The sequence below is a fragment of the Schistocerca americana genome, chromosome 4 (genome assembly GCF_021461395.2).
Source record: "Schistocerca americana isolate TAMUIC-IGC-003095 chromosome 4, iqSchAmer2.1, whole genome shotgun sequence".
Classification (NCBI taxonomy): Eukaryota; Metazoa; Arthropoda; class Insecta; order Orthoptera; family Acrididae; genus Schistocerca; species Schistocerca americana.
This window is the reverse complement of record NC_060122.1, coordinates 330,969,458-330,997,100: the sequence shown is the minus strand read 5'-3', so window position 1 is coordinate 330,997,100 and position 27,643 is coordinate 330,969,458. Positions and strand designations below refer to the sequence as shown.

The 27,643-nt window shown below is 40.5% G+C and overlaps 1 protein-coding gene across 1 annotated transcript in view; it reads left to right on the top strand.

Annotated features, from left to right (window-relative positions):
- LOC124613049 (voltage-dependent calcium channel subunit alpha-2/delta-3) overlaps nucleotides 1-27,643 on the top strand; it is a 622,965-nt gene that overhangs the window by 352,600 nt on the left and 242,722 nt on the right. The window contains exons 10-11 of the mRNA XM_047141624.1: nucleotides 34-114; nucleotides 16,680-16,754. Of these exons, the coding sequence (XP_046997580.1) occupies nucleotides 34-114; nucleotides 16,680-16,754 (156 nt within the window). The remainder of the gene's footprint in view (nucleotides 1-33; nucleotides 115-16,679; nucleotides 16,755-27,643) is intronic.

The following is a 27,643-nucleotide window of genomic DNA, read 5'->3' as shown; positions in this document are numbered from 1 at the left end:
TGAAAGTAAGAGAAGAATACTTTGTATTTTCAGGAAAGAGTGGCCAATTTACTAGGTGTGGTAGGCACTGATGTTCCTGTAGAACAAATTAAGAAACTGGTGCAGCCATATAAGGTTAGTTATCATTCGCAAACTGTTTTTCAAAAGTGCTGTGTAGTGAAATTTAAGTTAAGTGAGTCTGTTCTCAGCAGCCAGAGACAATGATCATGTGTGTGTGAGTTGTGTCTGTATGACTATGCGCACAGGCATGCATGCGTGTGTGTGTGTGTGTGTGTGTGTGTGTGTGTGTGTGTGTGTGTTGTCTAATTCAGGTGAAGGTCTTGTGGCTGAAAGCTTACTTGTTCAGCAATCTTTTTGTTGTGCCTGTCTGTGACTCAACATCTTCACTAAATAATGAAGAGCAATCTATCCTTTCCATAATACTGTCGTTATTCCATCCTGGATTTTTCCATTGTTTGAAATTTAAGTTAATGTTTTTGAACTACATAATAATCACATAAGCAGCAAAACTAGAAAATTTGAAATTCAGGAAATGTTTAATAAAAGTTAAAATGTAAGCATACTTTATTTTAAGATTCTTGGAACCATACTGCAAATACATCAGTAGGATGTAGAATGAGTAAGATGTTTGCAATAAGAATCATTCATAATTGTTTGTAAGACATGTAGACTAATTCTTACAATAGTTACAAGTATTGTTAGAATCAGGTGATTAGATGGAACATTTGTGTGGTAACACTCAAAAGTTTGTTCCATTGTGCTGATCATGTAAATTTACAAAGTATTACATTTAGTCAAGTCGTATATAATGGACATGAATTAGTTACATTTGTACTTAGAAATATTTACTGCTTTTTGCAGAGTGCTTAGGTTTTTTACTTCATCATTGAATTTGTCCATTTGTGAATCACAGATAATTCATTACTTTTGCTTGTCTCTTTTCCTCTTCCCAGAACTTCTGCATTCTTTCACTTCTTGTCTTCTTCTGCTGTTCAGTTAATAAAACTCTGGCTCTAATTGTAGGTGGTTTGTGTTTTGATATTGAAATCTTCATGCAGTTCCTTTGCTAATCACTATTATATATTACCTGTGATGTATACCAATCTCTTCTGTGTCCTTCTTGTCCTCCACCACTAATTTGGTGGTCATTCTCAATCTGAAAATTAAATGAAAAATCTTTTTGGTAAATGTGTTTTTGTCTATTCTCAGAGTATACCCAGATATTTTCAACATAAATTTTCATGTTGTATGCGTAATCTTTTTGATACATTTTTGTAAATCTTAATTTGTTCCGTGTTTCATTTGCAGTTTACTGTAATACCAACATTTTTCTCAATATCCTTCATTGTTTTTTCACAAGTACTTGTTATTCTGTTTTCTTCTTTGCAGTATAAAAGACTTGCAACCATTTAATCCTGTTGGTTTGACTTTCTTTAGTCATCAGTCTTCTGAATGGTTTGATGTGGACTGCCACAAATTCCTCTCGTGTACCAATCTTTTCACCTCAGAATGGCACATGCAACAGTCTTCTTCTACAGTTTTTACCCACTATAGTTCTATCTAGTACCATGAAAGTTATTTCTTGAGCTTTACCAGATGTCCTACCATGCTGTCTGTTCTTCCTGTCAGTACTTTCCATGTGTTCCTTTCATCACCGATTCTGTGGTGAGCCCGCATCTCGTGGTCGTGCGGTAGCGTTCTCGCTTCCCACGCCCGGGTTCCCGGGTTCGATTCCCGGCGGGGTCAGGGATTTTCTCTGCCTCGTGATGGCTGGGTGTTGTGTGATGTCCTTAGGTTAGTTAGGTTTAAGTAATTCTAAGTTCTAGGGGACTGATGACCATAGATGTAAAGTCCCTTAGTGCTCAGAGCCATTTGAACCATTTTTTTCTGTGGTGAACCTCCTCATTGCATACCTTATCGGTCCACCTAAGTTTTTCAACATTCTTCTGTAACATCACATCTCAAATGCTTTGATTCTCTTATGTTCTGGTTTTTCCTCAGTCCATGTTTCACTCCCACACAATGCTGTACTCCAAACATACATTCATAGAAATTTCTTCCTCAAATTAAGACCTATGTTTGATATTAGTAGACTTCTGTTGGCCTCTCTTCATCACTGCCAGATTGTGAGCTGAGTCTGTATCAGTTCTAGGGTAAGCCTTACTATCTGGTATCTGATTTCAGAATCTCTGCCTGGCCATGATGTAATCTAACTGAAATCTTCCTGTTTCTCCTAGCCTTCTCCAAGTGTACCTCCTCCTGTTGTGATTCTTGAACAGAGTATTCCCTATTACTAGCTGAAATTTATTTCATAACTCCATTAGTCTTTCTCCTCTCTCCATTATAGTACCAAGCCCTTATTCTCTGGTAACCCTTTCTTCTGCTCTTTTGCCTACAACTGCATTCAGTCCCCCATGACTATTAGATTTTCATCTCTCTTCATGCACTGAATTACCCTCTCTGTATCCTCATATACTTTCTCAAATTCTTCATCTTCAGCTTGTGATGTTGTGTTGGTTTGCTGCCAGTTCTGATGAGAATAACCCTATCACTGAACTGTTCACAGTAAATCACTCTCTGCCCTTCCTTGACTATATTATTAAGAGAATAGATTGCTACTCATCATATAGTGGAGATTTTGAGTCACAGACAGGCACAACAAAGAGACTGCTAAACAACATCTTCACTACAAGGTGAGTAGAAATCTGTCCTTTTCAAAATGTTGTTATTATTCCATCCTGGATTTTGCATTGTTTGATCTGTCCTACATTCTTACTCATAACGAATTCTACTACTGTTATACCATTTTCTGCTTCTGTTGTTATTACCTTATACTTGTCTGACCAGAAATCCTTGTCTTCCTTCCATTTCAGTTCACTGACTCCCACTACACCTAGATTGAGCCTTAGCATTTCCCTTTTCAATTTTCTAGTCCCCTACAACATTCAAACTTCTAATATTCCATGCCCTGACCTGTAGAACATTATCCTTTCTTTGGTTATTCAATCTTTTTCTCGTGGTCACCTCCACCTGGGCAGTCCCCTCCCGAATATCCAAATGGGGGCAAGACTGGAGTCTTTTGCCAATGGAGAGATCATTGTGACACTTTTCAATTACAGGCCCCATGTCTTGTGGATAAACATTATGTGTCTTTAATGCAGTGGTTTCCAGTGCCTTCTGCATACTTTTTACGATTGCTGATTCTTCCACCTTTAGGGGCAGTTTCCCTCCATAATGGGATGGAAAAGGCCATTGGCAGATTGAGGGTAACTTCTGTTGCTGGAAGTCTTCAGCTGCCATTGCCAATGATTTTTATTCAAAATTTAAGTGGTGGTGAGGCTCGAACCTGGGAGTAAATGAAGATGTTCTGATCACTAATCAAAGACCATGAGGGGTCTATGGGTTTACTGTACTATAATGTCTAATTTTGGGCATGATGGTCACCCCTTTATCATGCATATTTTTGATTAGCTTGTGTAGATTACATGGTACGCTAATTCTAATTTTTTGGATCTGTCTTTATTCCCTCTCTGTATATATTCCGTTGGATCAGAAGAGTTCCCCCAGTTACTTGAACTTTTCCACTCACTTAGCTGCTCCATGTTGTTTTTTATGCCTCTTTCTGACAGGAAATATGATATAGATATCTGTATTTATTTTTTTTATTACTAGTTTTCATTTGACGAGCAGATCATATTCAGGTGCAGTACTGCAAAATGAATTTTACCAAGTGGCTGTGTTCTTTCATTATACCGGCAGTGATCATAGTTTTACCAAGATGTAAGTCTTCAGTTATGTTTTATCTTTCTCTCTGATGTTTATATTCTATGTCCCTTGTCTTTTTACAGTTTCAACAACAGTGATTATCCACCATCTTTTGCATATTATCTTAGTTATGAGTTAATGAGTAAATTTATCAGTAAAGACTAAAAATTAAATGATAGATTTATTCCTATTCTCCCAAAGTGTATTCCTTTTATTGCTTCAGCTCTCAGAGCTGCTTCCCAAGTTCGCAAGATTTAAATACTAACATGCAATGTCATGGTCGCTGAATACTGCCACAAGCATGGGTGCTCACAGTGTGGCATAGTGGTTACCATCACTGGTTGGCTTGCTATGGGTCACCAATTCAAACCTAACCACCAGCATTTATTTGTTAACTGGTGTTTACTTTTTCTAGAATGTTCTTGAAATATCTGATTTTTAAATTTTTCAAATATTCTGGAGTATTTAATGTGTGCATAAATAACAGCATTCTGGAATATTCTGTGTTTGTGTAAATGACTGCAATCACTGCCCAGGAGTTCAATTCTGTTGTGACTGTGCACTGGTGTCAGTGATATACATGGTTCCAGTTTTAAGTGTTGTACTGCATTAATGGCCCTGCCTTTGGATTTTGACTTCTTTATCTTTTTGACATGAAATTGTTTGGTAGAGATGCCATGTGCTTCAAAACATCTACACCACGATGGCTCCAATTAGACAACATACAAACTGCCACCTATGCATGGGGAGGAAGCATAATACAAGCAGTACATTATTGTAAGCTCCGTATATTCAGGGTACAGATGGATTCCAAGACATCCATCAGTGTTTTCCAGAGACACTAGTCAGGACGTGGCAAAATGGCTGAGAAGATTTGACCGACTCATGAAATACAACAAGTGTGTGACATCATGTTTTTGGCAAATGTGTTCTTTTATTGGATGGCGTAGCTCAGCAGTGATTTGATATTAATAAAGAGAAACTCAATAGCTGGGGAAAATTCCAGGTTGAAGAAAATGTTAGGTGACAGTAGCAAGTTGCTTAGCAGAAGTGTGATTTACATAGAGAATATGAGGGTTGGAACTTTCACAATGGCAACTATTTACTTACAGCTTGTACAAAATAGATACATGTTTCAAAGTTTTATTGACCTTCAAAGTAGTCACCATCATTGTGTATAGCCCGGTGCCAGCGATGTGGAAGTCGTAGGATACTCTTAGCAGTGCCAGTTGCGTTGACAGTTTGAGCGGCGTGGTCTATTGCCCGACAAATTTGTAGCAGTTCTGAAGCGAATGCCTGAAGTGTTTCTTTAGTTTAGAAATCATGTTGAACTCACGAGGGCTTAAGTCAGGGGAGTGCAGTAGGTGGTATCGCACTTAGCAGCCCCATCAGTCAAACAAATCAGTAACAGCTTGCGCTGTACGTGCTTGAGCATTGTCCTTCAAAATGATGGTCAGGTCCTGCAGAAAGTGTCATCACTTCTGTCTCTATGCTGTTCATTTTTGGAACACATATCTATTTTGTATGAGCTGTAAATAAATAGTTGTCACTATTAAAGTTCCAACCCTTGTACATTGGCCTGGTGCTGCCTTATAAATCTGAATGTGACAGACATCAATAAAATCTCACACATAATGAAGGGCATCATAGAAGACATGTATCAGGCTCTTCTGGCAGAGAAAGTCACAACAACAGAGTAATTCATCATTGGTGCCATTGAGTAAAGGAAATGCAACAGAAAGAGATGGATGAAGACCAGCTGCCAAATATGGTTCCTGTGGCAGTTGTGGGCCACCATGAGCTTGTCTCCCTCATACGTCAGATAGTGAGGGGAGAGATACAGCCATGTACGACAGTCAGAAACACCAGACTGAATACACAAGAAGTAGCAGCCATGAATGTTGAACCAACATGTCAGGAGATAATTCAGACTGTAAAGAAGAGATGTATTGATCTATGGCACCAATCTCTGCCACCAGTCAAACATGCCTTGAAGAAAGGACTCTGCCAACTTTATCTTATGGTGCAACCATCAAACAACTCAGCATCTGATCAATGCAGGGACAACCAGGTCCTCCACTAAGTACAAAATCTCACAGAAAACAGACATTTGAAGACAAATAACAACTCAACTTTAAGTTTTCATACCAGTGGTATGTTGGGATACTGTAGAGAGAGGAAATAAATGTTTGATGATTGTTGTGCTGTAACATGTCAACCATCACTACAGTCCTATCATGCCAGGCAACTGCAGATGATAATAGCCAACTTTTGGGACAAAGCCCATCACTGCACCCTGGTTTTGTGATGCAAAAGAGATTGAACTGAAGATCACAAATGGAAAATACCTTCAAGCAACAGTGACATGTGTTATTACAAGAATAACTATCAGTGAGCAACCTGATGAGTTTGTTGTTTTAACAGAATGTAGTCATATTGTTATTCTCAGTTGGGACTTCATACAGGCATTACAAGCAGTCATACACTGTGGAAGGTCAGAGCTCCAGACTGACAAAGCTATTCGAATGTGCACACATAACAAACACTGGTCTGCGCAGTTGTTTGCCAATGAAGACTTTATCCTATCATCATTAAAGAAATGAGTTCCAGTCATTAATCGAAATGCTCAGTTGAACTGTGGAGCATTTGTTGATTGTAAAAAGCTATATAGGCTCACAAAGAAATCTGAATGCCGGCAGTGATCATAAGCATTGTAGACAGTCAAGGATAACTTTGGATCACTAACTGCCACAACCAGCCAAGCTCATCCCAATGGGTATATGCCCAGGGACAGTTGCACCAGTCCAGGAAAGGCAGCTTAGTGCCATTGACAGAGGATAATACCCCCCCCCCCCTCCCCTCCACACACACACACACACACACACACACACACACACACAACAATTGACAGTGCAAATGAGTGAGCCACTATCGAACTGCCAGTAGGGTATGGTCTGACCAAGGAACAACGTCATTGAGTGATAGCCATTCCTTGACAGTTTTTGGATGCTTTCAAATCTGGAGTGAAGGAAAGACAGACCAAGCAGCCCAGGGTAAAACACCATGTCAACCCTGGGGACCATACACCAATTAGCCAGTGCTCATATACAGTCATCACCTTAACAACAGATAATCTGTGAGGAAGTGAAGAATATGCTGCAACATAACATCACTGACCCTTCAGAGGTTCATTGGTTCTTTCCTATACTTCTTAAGAAGAACATGGATGACACATGGCGTTTCTGTGTTGGTTACTGATGGCTGAACAGAATCTCAAAAAAAGATTTCTATATATTGCTGCGCATTGATGAGATGCTAGACTGCTTGAAAGGAGCAAAGAATTTCTCATCTATGGACATGCAGGCAAGCTTTTGGAAAATTGAGGTTGGCAAATCTGCTTGGGAAAAGACAGTCCTCATAACTCGTAATGGACTCTGTGAGTTTGAAGGTTGCTATTTGGATTGTGTAATGCCCCAATCACCTTTGAACATATCATGGACAACCTACTTTGCTACCTTAAATGGACAATGCTTATGTGGTATCTGGAGATATTGTCATTTTATTAAGACATTTGAAGAATATCTAAGCTCCCAAACAACCATGGTGAAGTATGTTCACACTGCAGGTCTCTGCCTCAGTCTGCTAAAGTTCTTCCTCACCACACAAGAAATAAAAATCTCGGAGCACCTTGTGAATGGTGAGAGCGTCCATTACAATCCAGAGCAAATAAGATCAGTCACAGAGTTTCCAACTCCTCAGCACAATCATGATGTGAGAAGTTTTTTTGAAATGTGCTTGTACTGCTATGATTCATAAAGGGCCTCTGTACCAAGGCATGTCCCTTGCAAAAGCTACTGCAGGGAGATGCTAGGTTTTCCTGGAATGAGTTGCAAGAAAGAGCTGTCCTTGTTCTTAAGTAAGTGCCAACATCTTTTACAATTCTAGTATTGTTCGATGATAATTCTGAGACAGAACCCATGCTATCAGTTTTGAAATAGGAGCAGTTCTAATTAAGAATCAGGAAGCTGCTGGAAAGGTGGTAGCTTATTCTTCCAGAGTACTCTCCAAGATGGACTACTCTACAACCGAGAAAGAATGCCTTGCAGTTGTTTTGGCCATAAATGAGTTCTGTTTGTATTTATTTGGCAACCCATTCACTGTTATGATGGACTACCATTCTTCCCGCTGGCTCACAAGCCTGAAGGATTTGTCAGATTGACTGGTAATGTGGGCACTGAAGCTTCAGGAGTACATCACAATACTCTACAAAAGTGAACGCAAACCCAAGGACTCTGAGTGTCTTTCAAGGAATCCTTTGGTAGAACAACGGTAGTGTGAATGAAACCACAGTCATTGCTGCATTAAATGACGCTGCTGCTGAACAAAGGGAAGATCCAGCACTGCTGAAAACCTTAGAAGCCTTGAAGAAGGAGGAACTGATCAAGGGAGAACTCTAATTAATTAATTAACAGAGTGTTATATGAGAGGAACTGAGGTCCATTGGAGAAAAACAGATGCTTCTCATCCCAGCTCATCTATAGCCAGCTATCCTGAAGTTTTTCTGTGATGCACCAACATCTGATCACATGAGATTGATAAAGACTGGACTGAATCAAATGTAAGTGTCACAGGCCATGGCACTACCAATCCATTGGACTACCACTGCCACTGGCAATGATGGAATCATGTGCCCCAGTTACCTCCAAGGCATTTGGAACCCATCCCATCTGCAGCAGTGCCATTGAACAAATTGGAATCAACCTCTTGGTGGGGATGTTCCCAAAGTCGACAAATAGGAATCAATGGATAATAGTTGGCACTGACTACCTCACCTGATATGCTCTCTCTAAAGATGTGCCAACTGCTGAAAGTCTAGAAATTGCAAAGTTCCTTATAGAAGACATAATTTTGAAGCACAGAACACTCAGTGTGATGTTCTTTGATTGTGGGAATGTTTTCCAGTTGAGACTAGTATAAGAGGTAATTACACATTGGGACATAAACTACAATCCACAGGTAAATAGCTTCACATAATGATTTAATAAGATGCTGGCAGGTTTGGTTCCAATGTAATTAATGTTGAACACAGGGATTAGGGTACAGCACTGCCCATTGTGACATTTGCAAGCAACACAGCAAAGCAAGACACTACAGGCTCCACACCATTTTTTCTGCTCCACTTTTGAGAGGCCGATACAAGAATGGATACACTGTTCCTGTTCCAAGTGAATGACACTCAGGATGAATATGTGAAACACCCCATCACCACGGCCAAAGAAGCAAGACAGCTGGCTGGCATACAGGCCGTGGTCGTCTAGGAGAAGAACTGAGAGCACTTCAGTGCCAAGCATTGACCAGTGAGGTGCAGTGCTAGAGATTTGATTTGAAGTCTCACACCTGTCCAGAAAGTAGGACCATCAGAAAAGTTACTAAAGTGCTACTTTGGGCCATATCATATCCTCTCTCACTTGTTGAATGTCACAGATGAAGTCAAAGATTACGACTTTTCATCAAGAAAACAAAAGTGTGGAGCCATCATCCATGTCCTCCATGTGAAGTTCTGCTACAGTGCAGAGGTGCGAACCACTCGATGATCATGAAGCTCTAATGGAAGGTGCTACCTTCAATACTCATAATAGTAAAGAAGAACTAACAACTTGATTAGGATGTGAGGGGGTCACTGTCCCTCCAGGAGGAGGAGCAATGCCACAACGTATGACACGTGCATTTGACACTCACTGGTTGGTGTATGGGGGCTGACCAGTCCAAACTTGATCACCAACAATTATTTGTTATATAGTATTTATCATTCGTGAAATTTTCTTGAACTATCTTATATTTGAAATGTTTATATGTTCTGGAATATTTGATGTCTATGTAAATACCAGCATTCTGGAATATTCAGTCTGTGTATAAGTAACTCCTCTCTCTGTCAAGGAGTTCAGTTCTGTTCTGGCTGTATTTTGGTGTCAATAATAAATCTGTTTTCAGTTCTAAGTATTGTACTTCATTGATGATCCTGCCTTATGGTTTCGAACTTGATTGTGATTTCCTTGTGACAATTATTTCATTAAAACCGATTACCAGTTTTGGCTTTTCAACAATCATCAGATCTAAAAATTTTAGCACAGACATGTGTGGTCAGAATTGACTACACACCTATATGTTGCTGTTAAATTTGTAGATCTGATGATGACTGAAAAGCCGAATCTGGTAATCAAATTTAATACAATGGAATGTGCCCAAGACACTAATTTTTATAATATAGCACAGTATGGACATCACTGGTCTCATCGGGAAGTAAAAATGACCTCGTTTCATGGTCTCATGACTTACTTTGTAAGAGTGCAGTGTCTATGACACTTGTACTCGTGGCTAGCTGGTGAGTCTTAAATTCTAGTATTTTTGGTTGTTACAGGTCTTTTCTGGCAAGTGACATTGTCATGTCATGCTGACAACACTTGAAGCAGCAAACCCTGAGAGAAAGTCTGTGGTTGTGTGAGTCAGAAGTTGAGATTGGCTGAGTTAACATTTGGGCACAGAGTTACAGGAAATCAGTATGTGAAATTGATGGTGGAAAGTATTAAAGCTGTTATATTGAGGGGTATTTTAATATATACACAAAGGTTAGTTACAAATGGATTAGAGAATCTTTGGAATTGAGCAGAAATAAATCATGGGGCCAGGTGCCAACTTATTTAGTTTGTGTGGACATCCATTATTCGTGTTGAAAACGGCATATAGAATAATTTATAGCTGATCTTTAGTATACTTATAATCAGGCTGGTACTGAACCAAAGTGAATGAACTATTGCTTCTCTGGAATAAATGGACTATGATTTGCAAATTATATCACTGCCAATGAAAAGGGCATAGTTAGATGTGTCCTATTGTTAGAACATTAATAAACAAAGTTGGTGGACACCATCTTTTACTGTCAAGAGAACTTCCCAGTTCTAGTTATTAATTTTGTGTTATAGTTAATTACAGGCACTCGCGGGCACTGTGCACTTGGCTTTCTTCCTTAGCCCGGCATGAACCTTTTGTAAGTTGTCTCCTTGTGAAAGATCTGATTGTCTTCAGAATTAAATTAATGTTGTATTTCAAGAGAAGGAAAGGGAGCTTACAAATGGCACCCAATGTGACTGACAGGATGCAATCTTCAGATTCAAAAATCCCAGAAAGGAACTGAACAATTGGGAACTATGCAAGACAACAGCAGGGAGGGTAGCATATATGTGAACTACAATCGTTACTGACACATGTGGAAAGAAGTAACCTACAAGTGAACCAAGGAACACCATCATTACTTCAGAAAGAAGATGAACTGCACTGGTATGAGTCGTCATTATCATGGCATATCAACGATAGCAGTGCAACGGGCTATGTTCTCAAGCTAAACAAGTTTTAAGTTCCTCATACTTTTCAGAAAATACTACAGTTCATTTAATTTGTAGGCAACCAGGTTTTTTGTAGGTAGACAACTTACAAACACATCACTCCCGGCTAAGGATGGAACTGCATGACAGCAACTTGCAGTGTGACTGTAATTAAATATAATACAACACAAAATTAAATAATGGAAAATCTGGGATGGAATGTAAAAATACTTAACTTTAATCCATTAATGATGAACGTCACTCTTGACGGTACGTGAGTCACAATATTATCTGTTCAGAAGACATTCTTGAAGATATGACTTATAGTAACTGAAAATGGCGCCTTGCTAGGCCGTAGCAAATGACGTAGCTGAAGGCTATTCTAAACTGTCGTCTCTGCAAATGAGAGCGTATGTATACAGTGAACCATCGCTAGCAAAGTCGGCTGTACAACTGGGGCGAGTGCTAGGGAGTCTATCTAGACTAAACCTGCCGTGTGGCGGCGCTCGGTCTGCAATCACTGATAGTGGCGACACGCGGGTCCGACGTATACTAACGGCCACCTAGTAAGTGTGGTGTCTGGCAGTGACACCACAAATACTATGAAAAGGGTAGTTGCTAATCAGCATACAGTTGAGATGAGATGCTGATTTGCAGATAGGCAGAACAAAAGGACTGTCAGAAAATTAGCTTTCAGCCAACAAGGTCTTCATCAGAAATAGAGCGCGCGTGCACACACACACACACACACACACACACACACACACACACACACACACACACACACACACACACCACACACACATATACACATACATTTATTCACCCAAATGCAGCTCACACGCACATGACAGCTCTGGCTGAGGCCAGAGTGCGAGCAGTAGCGTGTGATGGGAGAGGCAACCAGATGGTGGAGGTAAAGAGCAGGCTGGGAGGGAAGGTAGGGTAGGGATGGGGGACACTGAGTGCTGCTTGTGGGAGTGCTCAGTGGTCATTTGTGTGTGAATCACATGTGTGTGTGTGTGTGTGTGTGTGTGTGTGTGTGTGTGTGTGTGTGTGTGTGCGTGTGTTCTCTATTTCATACAGAGGCCTTGTTGACCAAGAGCTCACTTTCTGACAGTCTTTTTGTTGTGCCTATCTGCAACTCAGCATTTCCGTTCTATAGTGAATAGCACATATCCTTTTCATAATATTGTTACAACACAAAATTCGTAGCTAGTGATGTCAAGCATCCTCTGCAACAAAAGACGCATTGACTTAGCTTATTAATCATCATACAACAGGACATGCCTACCTAAGTCCTTCTCATTGACACTGATGTAATTCACTAATCAAAGTTCATTTTTATTCATGTTGGTTCAGTACCAGTCTGTTTGTAAGTAAAGTAAAGGTCAACTAAAGGTTATTCTATGTGCTGGTATCCACACTAACAATAGGTATTCACACAAATTGCGTAAGTTGACATCTGGACCGGTAAATTTATTTCTGATTAAAGCGAAACATTCTACAAGTCACATACTTTGGTTAATCTTTGTGTATCAAATAATATATGCCTTGGTATACCTGCTGTAATATTTGCCACCTCATCTTTCACATGTCCATTTCCCATGACTCTGTTCTCAGATGTTAATCACCCTATCTCAACTTCAAAGTCTCGTAATCTGTCTCCGATGGCTCACTGCTGTAGGTATTGTCAGCATAACACATCATTGCCCCAGCTGCCAGAAAAGATATGTAACAACCAAAAATACTAGTATTTAAGGATCACCAGCTAGTGTGTTCTAGGCCATTGAGTGCAAGTGTCAAATACACTGTGCTCTGACAGCTTCTGGGCAGTACTGAAGAGGATTTGTGAGAGTCAATTTCCTTGCCTGACCCCTATCAGTCTTTGAACAGCTGACATGGAAAAACTTTTACGAGAACTATTCAGAAAGTAGGGAACCTTTTGCATCTGACGCTGCTAGGTGCGTGCCGATCGCATATATTTTGGTATATGTGTGCTCGGCAGCTCAGTCGACATCCATCCATGACAGTGGAAACATCTCTGCATGTCTGGTTTTTTCGATATTCAAATTTGAAATGTGCACTGCAATCAAAAATCTCGCCAGTTGTTAGGTACAGTCTGTGTTAGGGTTTTTGTTGGTAAAAAACCTAAAACCTATAGAAATTTATTGTGAACTGTGCGAAGTGTATGGAAGCAATATAATGAGTGAATGTTCCATCTAGTAATGATGCATTCAGTTTAAAAATGGCTAAACCAACGTTCATGATGAAGAGAAGAGTGGACGCCTGAGTATTATGACTGACGATCTTGTTGCTAAAGTTGATGAAATGATTCGTGAAATAAACCATCACTTCACAATAATAGAACTTTCACTTTCTTTTTCACAAGTTTCACGGACGTTGTTGTTTGAGATTGTCACTCAAAAGCTAGGCTACCACAAATTTTGTGCACGATGGGTGCCTAAAATGCTTACAGACCACCATAAAGAACAGTGAATGGGGGCAACATTGACATTTCTGGAGACCTACCACAAACATGGTGATTCATTAATGGATTGAATCATAACCGGTGATGAGACTTGGGTGAAACATGTCAGTTGCGAGACAAAATTACAGTCCATGGAGTGGGGGCACACAAGGTCCCCCCAAAAACAAAGAAAATGTTTGCAAACCTTGTCAGCAAGGAAGTTGATGGCAGGCAACATTGACATTTCTGGAGACCTACCACAAACATGGTGATTCATTAATGGATTGAATCATAACCGGTAATGAGACTTGGGGGAAACACGTCAGTTGCGAGACAGAATTACAGTCCATGGAGTGGGGGCACACAAGGTCCCCCCAAAAACAAAGAAAATGTTTGCAAACCTTGTCAGCAAGGAAGTTGATGGCAACAGTGTTTTGGGATAGGCAAGGTGTGCTTCGTATTGATTTCCTCGAATGTGGAGCAACCATAAATTCTGCCCGGTACTGTCAAATTTTGCACAGCCTTAGGAGAGCAGTTCAAAACAAATGCCGAGGAAAGCTGACATCCAAAATTTTGTTTTTGTACGACAGTGCCTGATCTCACATGGCAAACTGCTCTAAAGAACTCCTTAATTCATTCAAATGGGAAATTTTCCCTCATCCGCCATACAGCACCAGTCTTACACCAAGCGACTGCCACTTGTTTTCCACGATGAAGAACCGGCTCGCAACGCAGCGCTTTGATGACAATGCAGAACTCCAGGCAGGCATGACTCACTGCCTGAAGTCTCAGGCGGCAGAATTTTACGACAAAGGTCTTTTGAAGCTTGTCCATCGCTATGATAAATGCCTCAATGTGTTTGGTGACTATGTGGAAAAGTCGTATGTCAGTCGCTCTTTCAGATGTATATAATAACATGTATTTCTTGTACTTAGTTTTTTCTTAATGCCAAAATGTTCCCTACTTTCTGAATAGCCCTCATATTTTCATTATTACTGTGAAATACTCCATGAGATTTGTATGAGCATATTGGCTGTGGACACATTGTATTTCAGATAGGGAAACTGGCATTTTAAAAAAATAATGTTCAATGAGTGAAGCTTATTATCAGTGGATAAGTTTGCATTAGACTGGATACTTTGTTTATGTCATAGGCTCAAATCAGAGAGACTTTCAAGGATGTGAAATATGTCGGAACAAAAAGTATAGTATACATATTTTACACATGTATTGATAAGCTTAGATTAGATTTAATTTTAGCTCTACATACACAAAGTAAAGCAGTCGTCAGGAATGGCCACATTAGTTCTGGTAGCTGTACATACACAAAGTGAAGCAGTCCTGAGGAATGGCCACATCAGTTCTGGTAGAACATAAATACTTTAGAAGTGAAGGGGACCATTCAACGAAAAGCAGAAGCATTGATTCATCAACAGCATTGATTCATCAAAAGAAAGAAATTATGAACTTGTGGATGAATCGTTTCTTGAGCTAGAATACGAACACACACACACACACACACACACACACACACACACACACTCTCTCTCTCTCTCTCTCTCTCTCTCTCTCTCTCTCTCTCTCTCTCTCTCTCTTCAAAACTAGTTGAGGAAACCAATGTTGCTTGGGTATTTATCTGTACCTGACACTTCGTACACATGGAGTTTATTTTTGACTTAAAAAGCTTATTTGTATATGAATTTTAAAGTAGTATGATTGGGTAAAAAGCTTTTTTGTATAAAATGTTTAAAGCAGTATGATTGGTGACATGAATGAAGAGCTTGTTTGCTTCACTAAGGTGGGAGAGTGCCCTGTAGAGCTGGCTGTGCAAAAATCAGCTGACACTAATTTTCATGCTCACAAAACACAGTGTCTGATCTTGTGCTTTGTTTATGGTCATGACATAACTTAAGTTCATAGGAGTTGTACATATTTAAAGCAGAATAATAAATTGTTAGGAATAAGTGAAATTTGGGGTATAAAACTCACTCACATGCATCACTTACCATCAAAATGTCTGCTTCTATGATGTTACATTGGACAGAAGTAACTTTAATCCTCTGTGAGTGAAGGGTTCTTAGAAGTGACATAATGCATGACAGTCTTGATCACAGTTATGTCGTGCTTCACGTTTGGAAGGTGTTTCCAAAGAGCAAGTTAAAGCCAGATGTTCTTGAACTATGCAAAGTCTCACCGATTCTTGAGACCACATAGTCATCAGTTTCTTAGCCATTCTGGTGTATTCAGTAGGACTCGACTGCTTTGTAGGTATTTATATTAGTATGAAATCAAAATGTAATGATTAGGCACCCAAACCACAAAGCAAAGTTAATCAATTCTTTTTTCATAGCAAAGAATATAAACAAAATCTATCAAATGAATCAAAGCAAGTTTTTAACACAAAGTGAAATTAGTAAATCCATATATCTTAGCCATGTAAATTCCCTGGTAGTTTGTATTCATAAAGATAAGATTGCAGTGCCTAATTCTGTCACTGATGTAAATTTCCAAAATTAAAAATAACAGCCTGTCTGTTGGTTCTTTGATGTACTATGAAAGTAACACAGCCCTCTGTTGGTTCTTTGGGGTGCTATGGCATGATGGTTAACTTCCAAGATACTAAGCTCAGCAGAAAATGTTACGTAAAACTTTTAAGTTGTGATAACTTTTCTTTCCATGATCTGCTTTTGATGAAATAAACCCTATATGCTGCCCCAAGTTACACTAGAAGTACCTGTGAAAACTTCATGAAACATTCGCCTGGTAGTTTTAGTGTTCAGACAGTTTTATTATTAATATTGATAAAACGGAAATGCAGATTACCCTTCCAGAATTCTTCTTTATTAATTCAATATTTTTTTGATTCTTATTACCCTTATTTGCTTTAAATAAAAAAAGAGATGTTGAATTAATCTTATGTAATATTTTGTGCTTTTTTCTTGAATAATTAATTTTGTGTTATTACACAACATTATAAACTATGTCTTCAATAACAGTATTTAAATGCGCTGTTTGTCAGTCACATCAGCTGAAGAGTTAATGATAACTGAAATTCTTCTTTGCAGCTTGGTGTCAATGGCTACTCTTTCATTATTAACAACAATGGTCATATATTGTACCATCCAGATCTCCGGCCGTTGGTAAAGTATTTTTAATTAGCAACAAAGTTTCTCCATACATACATTTTATATCACAAATTATAGCAGTTTTCAGTGTTGAAATTGAGTTCCACAGCTTGTATATATTCATTAAAACTTGTGTTGTTGCACTGCTAGCTGTGATGAAATCTTTATTATTACTGTTGAGTTCGATTGTGTCACTATCACCAAACATGAGATACCTGATGATGATTGCTGGTCATGAGGTACTTGATGATAATCAATAACATTCAAAAGTGTTAGTAATAATGAAGATTTTCATAGCAGTTGATTCTTTAAATTTTGCACTGCTTTTAAATTCAGTACCACCCCAAACCTTCACACATCTACACACCTGTACACAAACACACACACACACACACACACACACACACACACACACACACACACACACATATGCAAAGCAAGAGTAGAAATGTGACTGTGTACAATTGTTAGTCTACATTTGATCATCTGTCTGTCATAAAGAATACGTGAAATACGTTGAAAAGGAAATACACAACATTATTTTTGATCAACAGCAGTTTTTATTTAAAAAGACATTTCTCACATTATAATATTGTATGTCTTAAGAACAAGCATAATTAAGTTCCTACATGGGAAGTCTTTGATTTAAACACACTGCAGAAACAGAATTGAATGAAATCAGTTGTGGAAAATGTAGCTTGTAGTATACTATTTGACTAGCAATCATAGCATATTGCAAAAAATGTAGTTTCTGGAACTTAAAAATCCATGTCCTTTTCCATGTCTGTCACTGTAGATCAAGAATGGAAATGGTCAGGTAAGTTTCACATAAGAGAGAAAAAAATAAACTAGATATTTTAATTTGGTAGTTGCAATATTTTGCTACACTGATGTTTCAGGCCCTGTGCTTCTGAATGACTTTTGTTTCTCTGTATCATTTGCACTCTTTTATTTTTTTTTTTATACATTCATTTTTCTGCTAGATCAAACAAGAACACAGTGTAAGCAGGGTGCAGCTTGACACGGTCACTTCGATTAATGCTAGGCATAACATTGCAAAGTGTTATGAAATGGAATGAGCATGTCAGGTTGTTAGTGGAGAAGGCCATGTTCACCTTCATTTTATTGGGAGAATTTTGGGAAAGTTTAGCTCATTCATAAAGGAGACTGTTAAAGTGTTTGGGATCCCCACTACGTCAGGTTAAGGCAAGAATCGAAGCAATTCAGTGGCGGGAGTTAGATTTGTTACAGACAGGTTTGATCAGCACACAAGTATTATGGAAGTGCTTCATGAAATGAAAAATGGAAATTCCTGGAGGGATGATGATGCTCTTTCCACAAGACACTATTCACAAATTTAGAGAACTGGCTTTTGACGCCAACGTTTATTTCACATAAGGACCATGAAGATAAGATGTGAGAAATTACGGCTCGTATGGAAGCTTATAGACAGTCCTTTTCCCTTGCTCTGTTTGTGAGTAGATGTGAATTTGGTTTTCTTCTGCTTTTTTGGACTCTGTTTTAATCTATCTGTTTTAAGAAATTGTCAGTAAGGATTTCTTCTTTTACTCTACATGGTACTGTATCAATAAAGACATCTACACTTTTCATGATACTCAAACAGCTAACCTTCATGATTGTGTTGTTGCCTTTAAGTTGCCATCCATTCAAAATTTTGTAACATTACAACTTGTTCTGTTATCTGTAAATATTTTCTGCAGTTACAAAATCTATATAAATGTGACACAATGTCTGCAAGTTGTTATAGGATTGATTTGTGGTAATTATAATGAAATACAAATCATATCTCAACAAGGAATCAATGCATTTGTCTCTGGGAAGGAGCAGTGTCATGAACCGTGGCTTAAGTTTAGAAAAATAGTTGGTCAAGCACTGGATAGATATTTACGTAGTGGAACAAGATGAGATGGACCCACCCATGGTGTGTAGCCTCTGTCAAGAAACATGTAAATGCACAATAAATATATGACGGAGCATTGGGTTATAGATGAAAAGATGCTAAATAAAACACATTTAGCTGTCAAAAGGGTGATGTGGGAAGACTTCAGTGACTACTGTAGTAGAATCTTATTGAAAGCCCTCTCACAAAACACAAATTTTGGACTTATGTAAAGACTTATAGTGGACCCTCAGTTAGTGTCCAGACACTCATGAACAAGAGAGGAACTGAAACTGAGGTTAGCAGAGCAAAACAGAAATACTTTACTCCATTTTCAAATGTTCCTTTACAAAGTAAAACTCAGGAGTAATTCCCCATTTTAATTATCCAATCATCGCAGAAATGAGTGAAATAAGTATTAATGTCAGTTGTGTTGAGAAACAGCTGAAGTCATCAAAATTAAACAAAGCTCCAGGGTCTGATGGAATCCCTATAAGATTTTCCACTGAAATTACTAATGACCTAGCCCCCTTTTGAATGTAATATACCAATGATCCTGAACAAAAAACTTGCCAGAATATCCTGCTATGGCAATGGAGCACAGTGTGCAGCCAGTGTTCCAGTCCTGAGAAATGTTGGCAGAAAATAACCTGATGGCCCTAACAGGCCATTGGCTTCAGGTAGATTAACCTTTGTGGAGGGATATAGTCCATCAGCAGAAGAAATTCCATTGGAATCCATGATGATCGAGGGTAACATCTTCATTATTTGTGCACGTGGGCCCCACTCTAGATACTATCTGCTATGGTGGTGTGACCCATGTTTGAGAATGCAGCTCTAGTGCCACAAGCAGTCTGAAAACTGCACAAGGAAGGCAACAGGCAACCACATTGTACTTAATCCACAGGAAAGTCTTTAACATGACTGTAAAACTGAAAAGCCATGGCCCCCAGTGGGCAGGGTTGCTAATACTCTCTGGACCACTCATGAGACAGATAGCGACTTGGAATAGCTGCAGCTTATTTCAAAATGGAAAGACTTACAAAGCCATCAGAGGGGTAGAAAGACTTCAAGTTGAGATCCTTAGAATGAATGAGATGTGCTGGCCTAATTTGGGAAAATGTTAATGCTTCATTGTTATCAAGTGTATTATACTGGCAAAAATGGTCCCTACCATTTCAATGGAGTAGTGTTCATAGTTCATCCAGTTATCAAACAGACTGTCAAGAAAGTTGTACCTGTGTCCTGTAAGGTCATTTTCTTCCAGTTCAATACAGAAACTATTCTGCAGAAAGTTATCCAAGTGTATGCACCAGTGCATCAGATGTTGGTTTCGATTCATTTTTCCACCCAAGTCAAGACAGTCCTGTCTTTCACCAAACCTGCAGTGATGGATGATTTCAGTGCCAGGTAGGCTGTGATTGACATGCTGATATGGTAGATAATTTTATTTTAGAGACTGGCAATGATGAGAAAATTGCTCACCTTATTTTGAGTTGCCTCTACATCATCTCTATGCATGGACAATCAAATTACTGCATCCTTGTCTTCAAACAATTCAGAAATTCCATAAGTCATACCGACACATGAAAAACAGTGATCAAAGTTTACAAAAGTTTATTGACCAAATAAAAAAATGTCAACTTCAATGATAATAAAATCACAATTACAGTATCTCACAGGTATGAAGACTGGACAGTAAGGTGATTCCAGAGTCTGACCAAAGTATCACAGTTAGGGTCTTCTTAGACAAATACATGTGTTTGGAAAATATTATAAGTCCAAATAAGCTGTCCTGAATAACACCAGCATATGAGCATAAATATTTATCCAGGATACAGTCTGATTGTGCCAAGGGAACAACGATGAAGGCTGAATACAGCAGTGTCAGTCCATGTGGTGGGCTTTGAGCACATCCTAAGACAAGGGGGTGAATAGCTCCCACCTGTAGGCTAGGAGAGGTTCTAAAAGCCGGAAGAACTGATATGTGTGCTCTGGCACCAAGTTTTATAGTGGCCATTAGTGGAATACTCATGGCACTATGTTTTTGCCATATGGATGGTGGATGCAAATAGGTCGGTTGGAAGGGGTGGCCTCTGCGAGTGCTGGTACCACCACCTTGTGTCCATCCGTTACTGCGACAGGGCGAGTCTGTGACACTGAAGGCTGCAAGCATGCCTGAGGTGCCCAGAGGTTTGCCAACTGCTTCTGTGAAGATCTCTGGTATTGCATACCTCCCCCACCAGAAAAGAATGAAAGGTTGGAGCCCATCTTGATGTCCTTATATGGGTGCTGGACTGCAGTCAGCGCAGCAACCAAGTTCATGGGGATGGCTTCTGGTGTCACTGTGGTGGAGGCAGGGTTCTGGCCCTGGGTTGCATTGTCCATATCCCAGTTGACTGCCCTGTCCTCTTCCATCTGGTTGATGAGTGTGGTGGCTCTGGAATAGAAACCAGAGTTATACCAGTGTCTGTTATGCCAGGACCCAGGCATTTTTGGAGCTGATAGATGTGCTTCTGGCAGGTGACACTGTTAGCCAAAGTAACTTCCTCCATATATTAGTCAAGGAGACGGGAGATGGTGGCAGGTAGATATTGTTGTCGGTCCCAAGAAAATTTAAGGGCCCACACAGGGTTTTGAATGGTAAAGTGATGGTGCTGAGTGTGCTGAGTGGCTTCAGGGCCAGACTGAGGATGCAGAAGAAAGAGATGGAACTGGTGAGAACATCCATGTAGTTTCTCTGCTGGAGAGGAGCTTTCCTGGGAAGTGGCTTGATAGGATGCCGAGAATAACAAGAGTGTGTCTTCTAATAGATGGTGCTGATGGAGTTTGGTCATTTGTGTTTTGAACGTCCTAATGAATCTTTCTGCCTTGCCATTGGAAGCTGGGTGAAAGGTTGTTGTGTGGATCAGTTGAAAGCTACCTTTTTCTCAAAATTACATGAACAATGTAAATGTCAACTGTTTGAAACAATTGTTTTAGGAAGTCCTTCAGCGGCAACAATATTTGAAAGAGCATGGATGCTGCAGTCTGAAGATGCGTCTGACATTTTGGAGACATAGGGAAATCTGCTTACCACATTGTCCACAATAAGTCAGGAGAAGCCAAGGAAAGGTCCAGCAAAGTCAATGGGTAGGCAGGACCAAGGTTCAGAGGTGTCAGGCCAGTGGTAATAATGGTGAGGGGAATTTGCCTGTTTGCTTTGGCCTGTAGGACAGGAAGAGACTAAGATGGTAATGGCGGTGTCCATGCTCTCCCATACACATTCTGCCCTGTGAGGCACTTAATCAGGATAGTGCCCGAGAGTCCTTCATTTAGGAGCTACAACACCCGTTACTGTAAGGTTGTTGGAATAACAGCACCATCTTGTATGAGATGGATATTGTGCAGCAATAAGATTTCATCTGAGTGATGCCAGAATCCTTCAGTTTCTGGATTCCTGATGCCTTTTCGGTGTGGGGGCCATCCGTTGTGGACAGTTATGCTGACTGCCCTAAGTGTGGGATCCATGTTGGTGTGTTGTGCGGTGAGTTTTGCAATGAGCAGGAGGCGACAGGCAACCTAAGCCAGAGTGGTGTCCGAGTGAAAACACAGCCCAGATTTGTCATCGACACCTTGTCATTGCCTACAGGTAAGTGAGATAGCAGGTCCGCAATGGCACGCTGTGATGTCGTTCGATATGGGCTATCTTATGTGTAGACAGAAAGATGAAGGGCTGTGTAGTGCAACTGTGAATAGTGACCATTGAATTAAATCACAACAGAAGCAGTTTTTTTCAGTCATGAATGTCAAGTGGTGGCCATAGATGTAATCATGGAATTTCTTTACACCGAAGATGATGTCCAGGGCTTCTTATTATATTTGGCTGTAATTGCATTGTGAAGTAGACAAGAGTTTTGGACACAAATACAATTGGCCGTTCAACTTCATTGATGATGTGAGAGAGAACCACCCCCAGACCATAATCTGAGGTGTCTGCTGCCCATACCAATGGGTATTGCACATCATAAGCCATTAAGCATGTCGGATGCAGGAGTGATTGCTTGAGCTTTGAGAGTGCCATGGCACATTCTAGGTCCATTGCCACTTGACATTTTTCCGAAGTAGTTGGTGTAGTGGTTCCATGATGGCGGCTGCATGTGGTATAAAATGCCTGAAGTAGTTCAGGTGTTTTAATGCAGATTGAAGCTGAACTGTATTTGTTTGTGTGCATAGATTTCGGATTGTGTCAACATATTCTGGTGTAAGATGAAAGCCAAAGGCCATGAATAAGTATATCCTAGGTATGTGACTTGAGAGACAAAGAAGAGACACTTGTCTTTGTGCTATTTTAGATTGGCCTCTTGTAGCTCTGTGAAGAAGGCCTCCAGGTTGTCCAATAATTTCTTGTCACCCTTGCCTGCAACTAGTAAGTTGTCCAGATAGTTGACTATACCAGGAAATGGCTGGACCAGTTGCTCCAGGCGCCTGTGAAATATAGTGGAAACTAGCAGTTCTGAATGGAAGACGATTGTACTGTGTTGTAAGGGAGCTGTAAATAGGCATCTTCAAGATCGATTTTGGCATATATTTTGCCTGCTGCCAGTGGAGTCATCAAAGTGTCAAACTTAGAAATTGATTACACATCCGCAATGGATTTTATGTTGACTGTTGACTTAAAATCTCCACAAACTCATAGTACAGCAGTTGATTTTTCCACTAGAACTATGGGCATTGCCCATTGGCTGTTGGCCAATGGAGTGATGATGCCTGCATCTTGAACCTGGGATAATTTGTCCTGTACTATGTCTTTAAGGACAAACGGAACATTGCAGGCTTTGTAGAAGTGCAATTTGGCTGTGGGAAGAAGGTCTATATCTGCTGCAAAATTCATAACTCCAGAGGTGGGATGCTTGAAAACAGGTGTGAATTTGTTCGTAGTCACTGAGTGGATGGCAGGCTGAGCATCATGGATCTCGACTCAGAGAGCAGAGAATAAGTCCATCCCCTGAAGGTTGAAATGATGCAGTTTGTCTGCTACCAGAATCTCTTGTTGAATGGTGCATTAGTGATACAAGATTATGGCCTGAAAATGCCCTTTGATATGGATGATATCATTAGTGGAGCTCCGTAGATGCTGACTGAATGGCTGGAGTTGGTGCTCCAAAAGTTGAATATATGATCCAATCAATGATGGCGGCCAAAGATCCTTTATCAAGCAGAAAATTGACTGGATGTCCATTGACTTGAAGTGAGAGGCACATGGGACTGATGGTATGCGGCATCGTAGCCTGAACAAAGCTGTTGGGTGGGTACGGAGTGTTGTCAACCTCTGATTCTTGGTCAGCTTTGTCCCCAGCTGTTACATTCCACTGACATTTTATGTGTCACACCCACTGTCCTTTGCCCTCCTGAATCAGTATTGTTGCTGCTGAGACTTTGACTACAAGAGGAAAGTTGCTATGAATGTTGACGATATAGGTGATTGGTGCGATTAGGATGCTGCCTCTGGGCTGGATCTTGTTTTCTGACTGTGGCTTTGTCACAAGCACTGTTGAAGGATCTTGAATAGCTGCTGTGGAATGGAGAGATTGTTTGAATGCTTGGATGATAGGGAGTCACGTTTCCAAATGAGGATTCTTCACCTTGAGTAGGTCTGTATGAAGATTGTCATCTGGTGTGTGGACAAGGATCATGGTTCTGACCAAAGATTCAGCATACAGTTGGGGTTAGAACATTGGGCATGGCAGTCTCTGGACAGGCTCTGCAGTTGGGCAATTCACTCTATATATATGTTTGATTGGCTTGTTTGTGACTGAAAAATTTGTGCCTTGCGGTGGCAGCATGGACGTGTGCATCAAAGTATTCTGGAAGACTGGACCTCAGTTGTTCATAGGGTAGTGAATATGGTTCTGCTTCAGGGATTAACTGCTTGAGGAGTTGGGAAATCTCTGGTCCCACACAAGTGTGGAAATAAATACAATGTTATTTGTTCTCTATTATTTTGAATGCAAAGAAATACTGCTCTAGCTGGGCAAAGTAGTTTGTCCAAGGTTTCACCTTCTTGTTAAACTGTTGGAATGCCAAAGGTACTAATCAGAGTCAAAAGACTGTGGACAAAAGAGCTGCCAGGTGATTGGAGAGTTCCGGGAGGGTGGGAGTACCTGTAGTTATATGCTCAAACAATAATTCCACATTTCGTTGTAACTGTTGATGGACAAGTAGCAATTTTGTGAAAAGTCTATCTGTTCCACCATGATAAGCCTGCAGATGAAACATTGTTGAAATGTAACAAGGCTGGATTGGAAGATACGCATCACTAAAATTCTTCCTTGTAGCCAAACTGGTGTGTCACTCACACTGACACAGGGAAAAATAATGAACAAAGTTTTAAAAACTTTTTAGTGACGAAAGAAAGAAACATCTGCTTCGATGGTAATAAACTCACATACTAAAATATAGACTTTCACGGCCGGAAATATCATGTCCATTATAATTATCCGGGCTGTTATACCGTGGTCAGTTGATGAATTTTGTCTCAATTCCCGACGTTTTGTCCGACTGCGGGAGACATCTTCAAGGGGGTCCGTAGGTCGATGGAAAATCCAACACACCCACTGGCTTGCTACTGACTGCTGCTAAATTTCGTGTCCGCGCGCTCCCATGCCGTGGTGTGACGTCACGTGTTTTGAAAACGTCAGTGCAATTGGCCGCTGTCCGTCGCTGTCGATCGCCGTTGCCATCACCCAGTAGTGGACGGGTGGTCCACATCTTCTTTAACACCGGCATCCATGTACCGTTTAATTTCACACCCTCCTCCTTTCGGTTGAAATTATTTGGGTGTTTAGTGATTTCGATTGCCTCCCTGTAGAGCCTTTCGTAATATCCGCTTGTGGCTGCGAGTACTTGCAACTCTACAAAACGAATATTGTGGTTCCCTGGCTGGAAAGCATGCTCCACAACAGCTGATCGTTCCGTTTCTCCTCTTCTACAATTTCCCTTGTGTTCTTCCAAATGTTAAGAAACAGTTCTTTTAATGGTACCCACATAAACATCACCACAGCTGCATGGGATCCTATACACTCCAGCTTTTTCCAATGGTTTGCGAGCATCCTTGGCAGGCTTAAGGTATTCCTGTATCTTCCTGGTGGGCTTGTAAATTACAGTAATATTCTGCTTCGTCAAGATCCTCCCTATTCTTTCCGTTACATTTTTCACAAATGGCAGGAAAACCTTAGATTTTGCAGTAGCCTGTACGTCAGTATGATTTCTGCGTGGCTGCCTCAACGCACGTTTTATTTCGGCGGACGAATATCCGTTCTTCATTAGTGCATTGTGGAGATGTTCCATTTCAGCGTCGAGCAACTCAGGTTCACAAATATTTCTAACTCTGTCCGCTAACGTCTTGATAACATCCCGCTTCTGTTGTGGGTGGTGGTTCGAATCCCGGTGCAATAACAGTCCGTTTGCGTGGGTTTGCGGTATACTGAGTGGCCCAAACTACCATTTTCGTTTCTAAAAACAAGCACATCAAGGAAATGTAATTTGCCGTCTACCTCCTCCTTCATTGTAAACTGAATTCTCAAGTTTATACTGTTCAGATGTTCGTGGAACCGTCTTAGTTCCTCCCTAGAAACAAAAATGGTAGTTTGGGCCACTCAGCATACCGCAAACCCACGCACACGGACCATTATTTGCACCAGGATTCGAACCACCGTCCACAACAGAAGCAGGGTGTTATCAAGACATTAACGGACAGAGCTAGAAATATTTGTGAACCTGAGTTGCTCGATGCTGAAATGGAACATCTCCACAATGCACTAATGAAGAACGGATATTCATCCGCCGAAATAAAACGTGCGTTGAGGCAGCCATGCAGAAATCATACTGACGTACAGGCTACTGCAAAATCTAAGGTTTTCCTGCTGTTTGTGAAAAATGTAACGGTAAGAATAGGGAGGATCTTGATGAAGTGGAATATTACCGTAATTTACAAGCCCACCAGGAAGATACAGGAATATCTTAAGCCTGCCAAGGATGCTCGCAAACCATTGGAAAAAGCTGGAGTGTATAGGATCCCATGCAGCTGTGGTGATGTTTATGTGGGTACCACTAAAAGAACTGTTTCTAAACGTTTGGAGGAGCACAAGGGAAATTTTAGAAGAGGAGAAACGGAACGATCAGCTGTTGTGGAGCATGCTTTCCAGCCAGGTAACCACAATATTCATTTTGAAGAGATGCAAGTACTCGCGGCCACAAGCGAATATTACGAAAGGCTCTACAGGGAGGCAATCGAAATTGCTAAACACCCAAATAATTTCAACCAAAAGGAGGAGGGCGTGAAATTAAATGGTATATGGATGCCGGTATTAAAGAAGATGTGTACCACCCATCCACTACTGGGTGATGGCAATGGCGATCGACGGCGACGGACAACGGCCAATTGCACTGACGTTTTCAAAACACGTGACGTCACACCGCGGTGCGGGAGCGCGCGGACACAGAATTTAGCGGCAGTCAGTAGCAAGCCAGTGGGTGTGTTGGACCTTCCATCGACCTACGGACCCCCTTGAAGATGTCTCCCACAGTCGGAGACGAAACGTTGGGAATAGAGACAAAACTCATCAACTGACCACGGCATAACAGCCCGGATAATTATAATGGACAATAAAATCACAATTACTGTGTCTCACAGGTATGAAGACTCGACAGTGTGGTGATTCCAGAGTCTGACAAAGTAACATGATAGGGTATTCATAGACAAATACACTTGTATGAAAAATATTCCAAGTCTGAATAAGCTGTCTTGAATAACACCAGCATATGAGCATAAATGTCTACCCTGGAGACAATCTGATTGCGCCAAGGAAACTACAGTGAAGGCAGAATATAGTGGCATTGGTCCCTATGATGTGCTTTGAGAGTGTCCTAAGACAAAAGTGTGAATACCACCTGCCCAGAGGCTAGGAGAGGCTCCCAAAGCCAGAAGAACTAACTTGTGCAGCTGTGATGCCGAACTTTATAG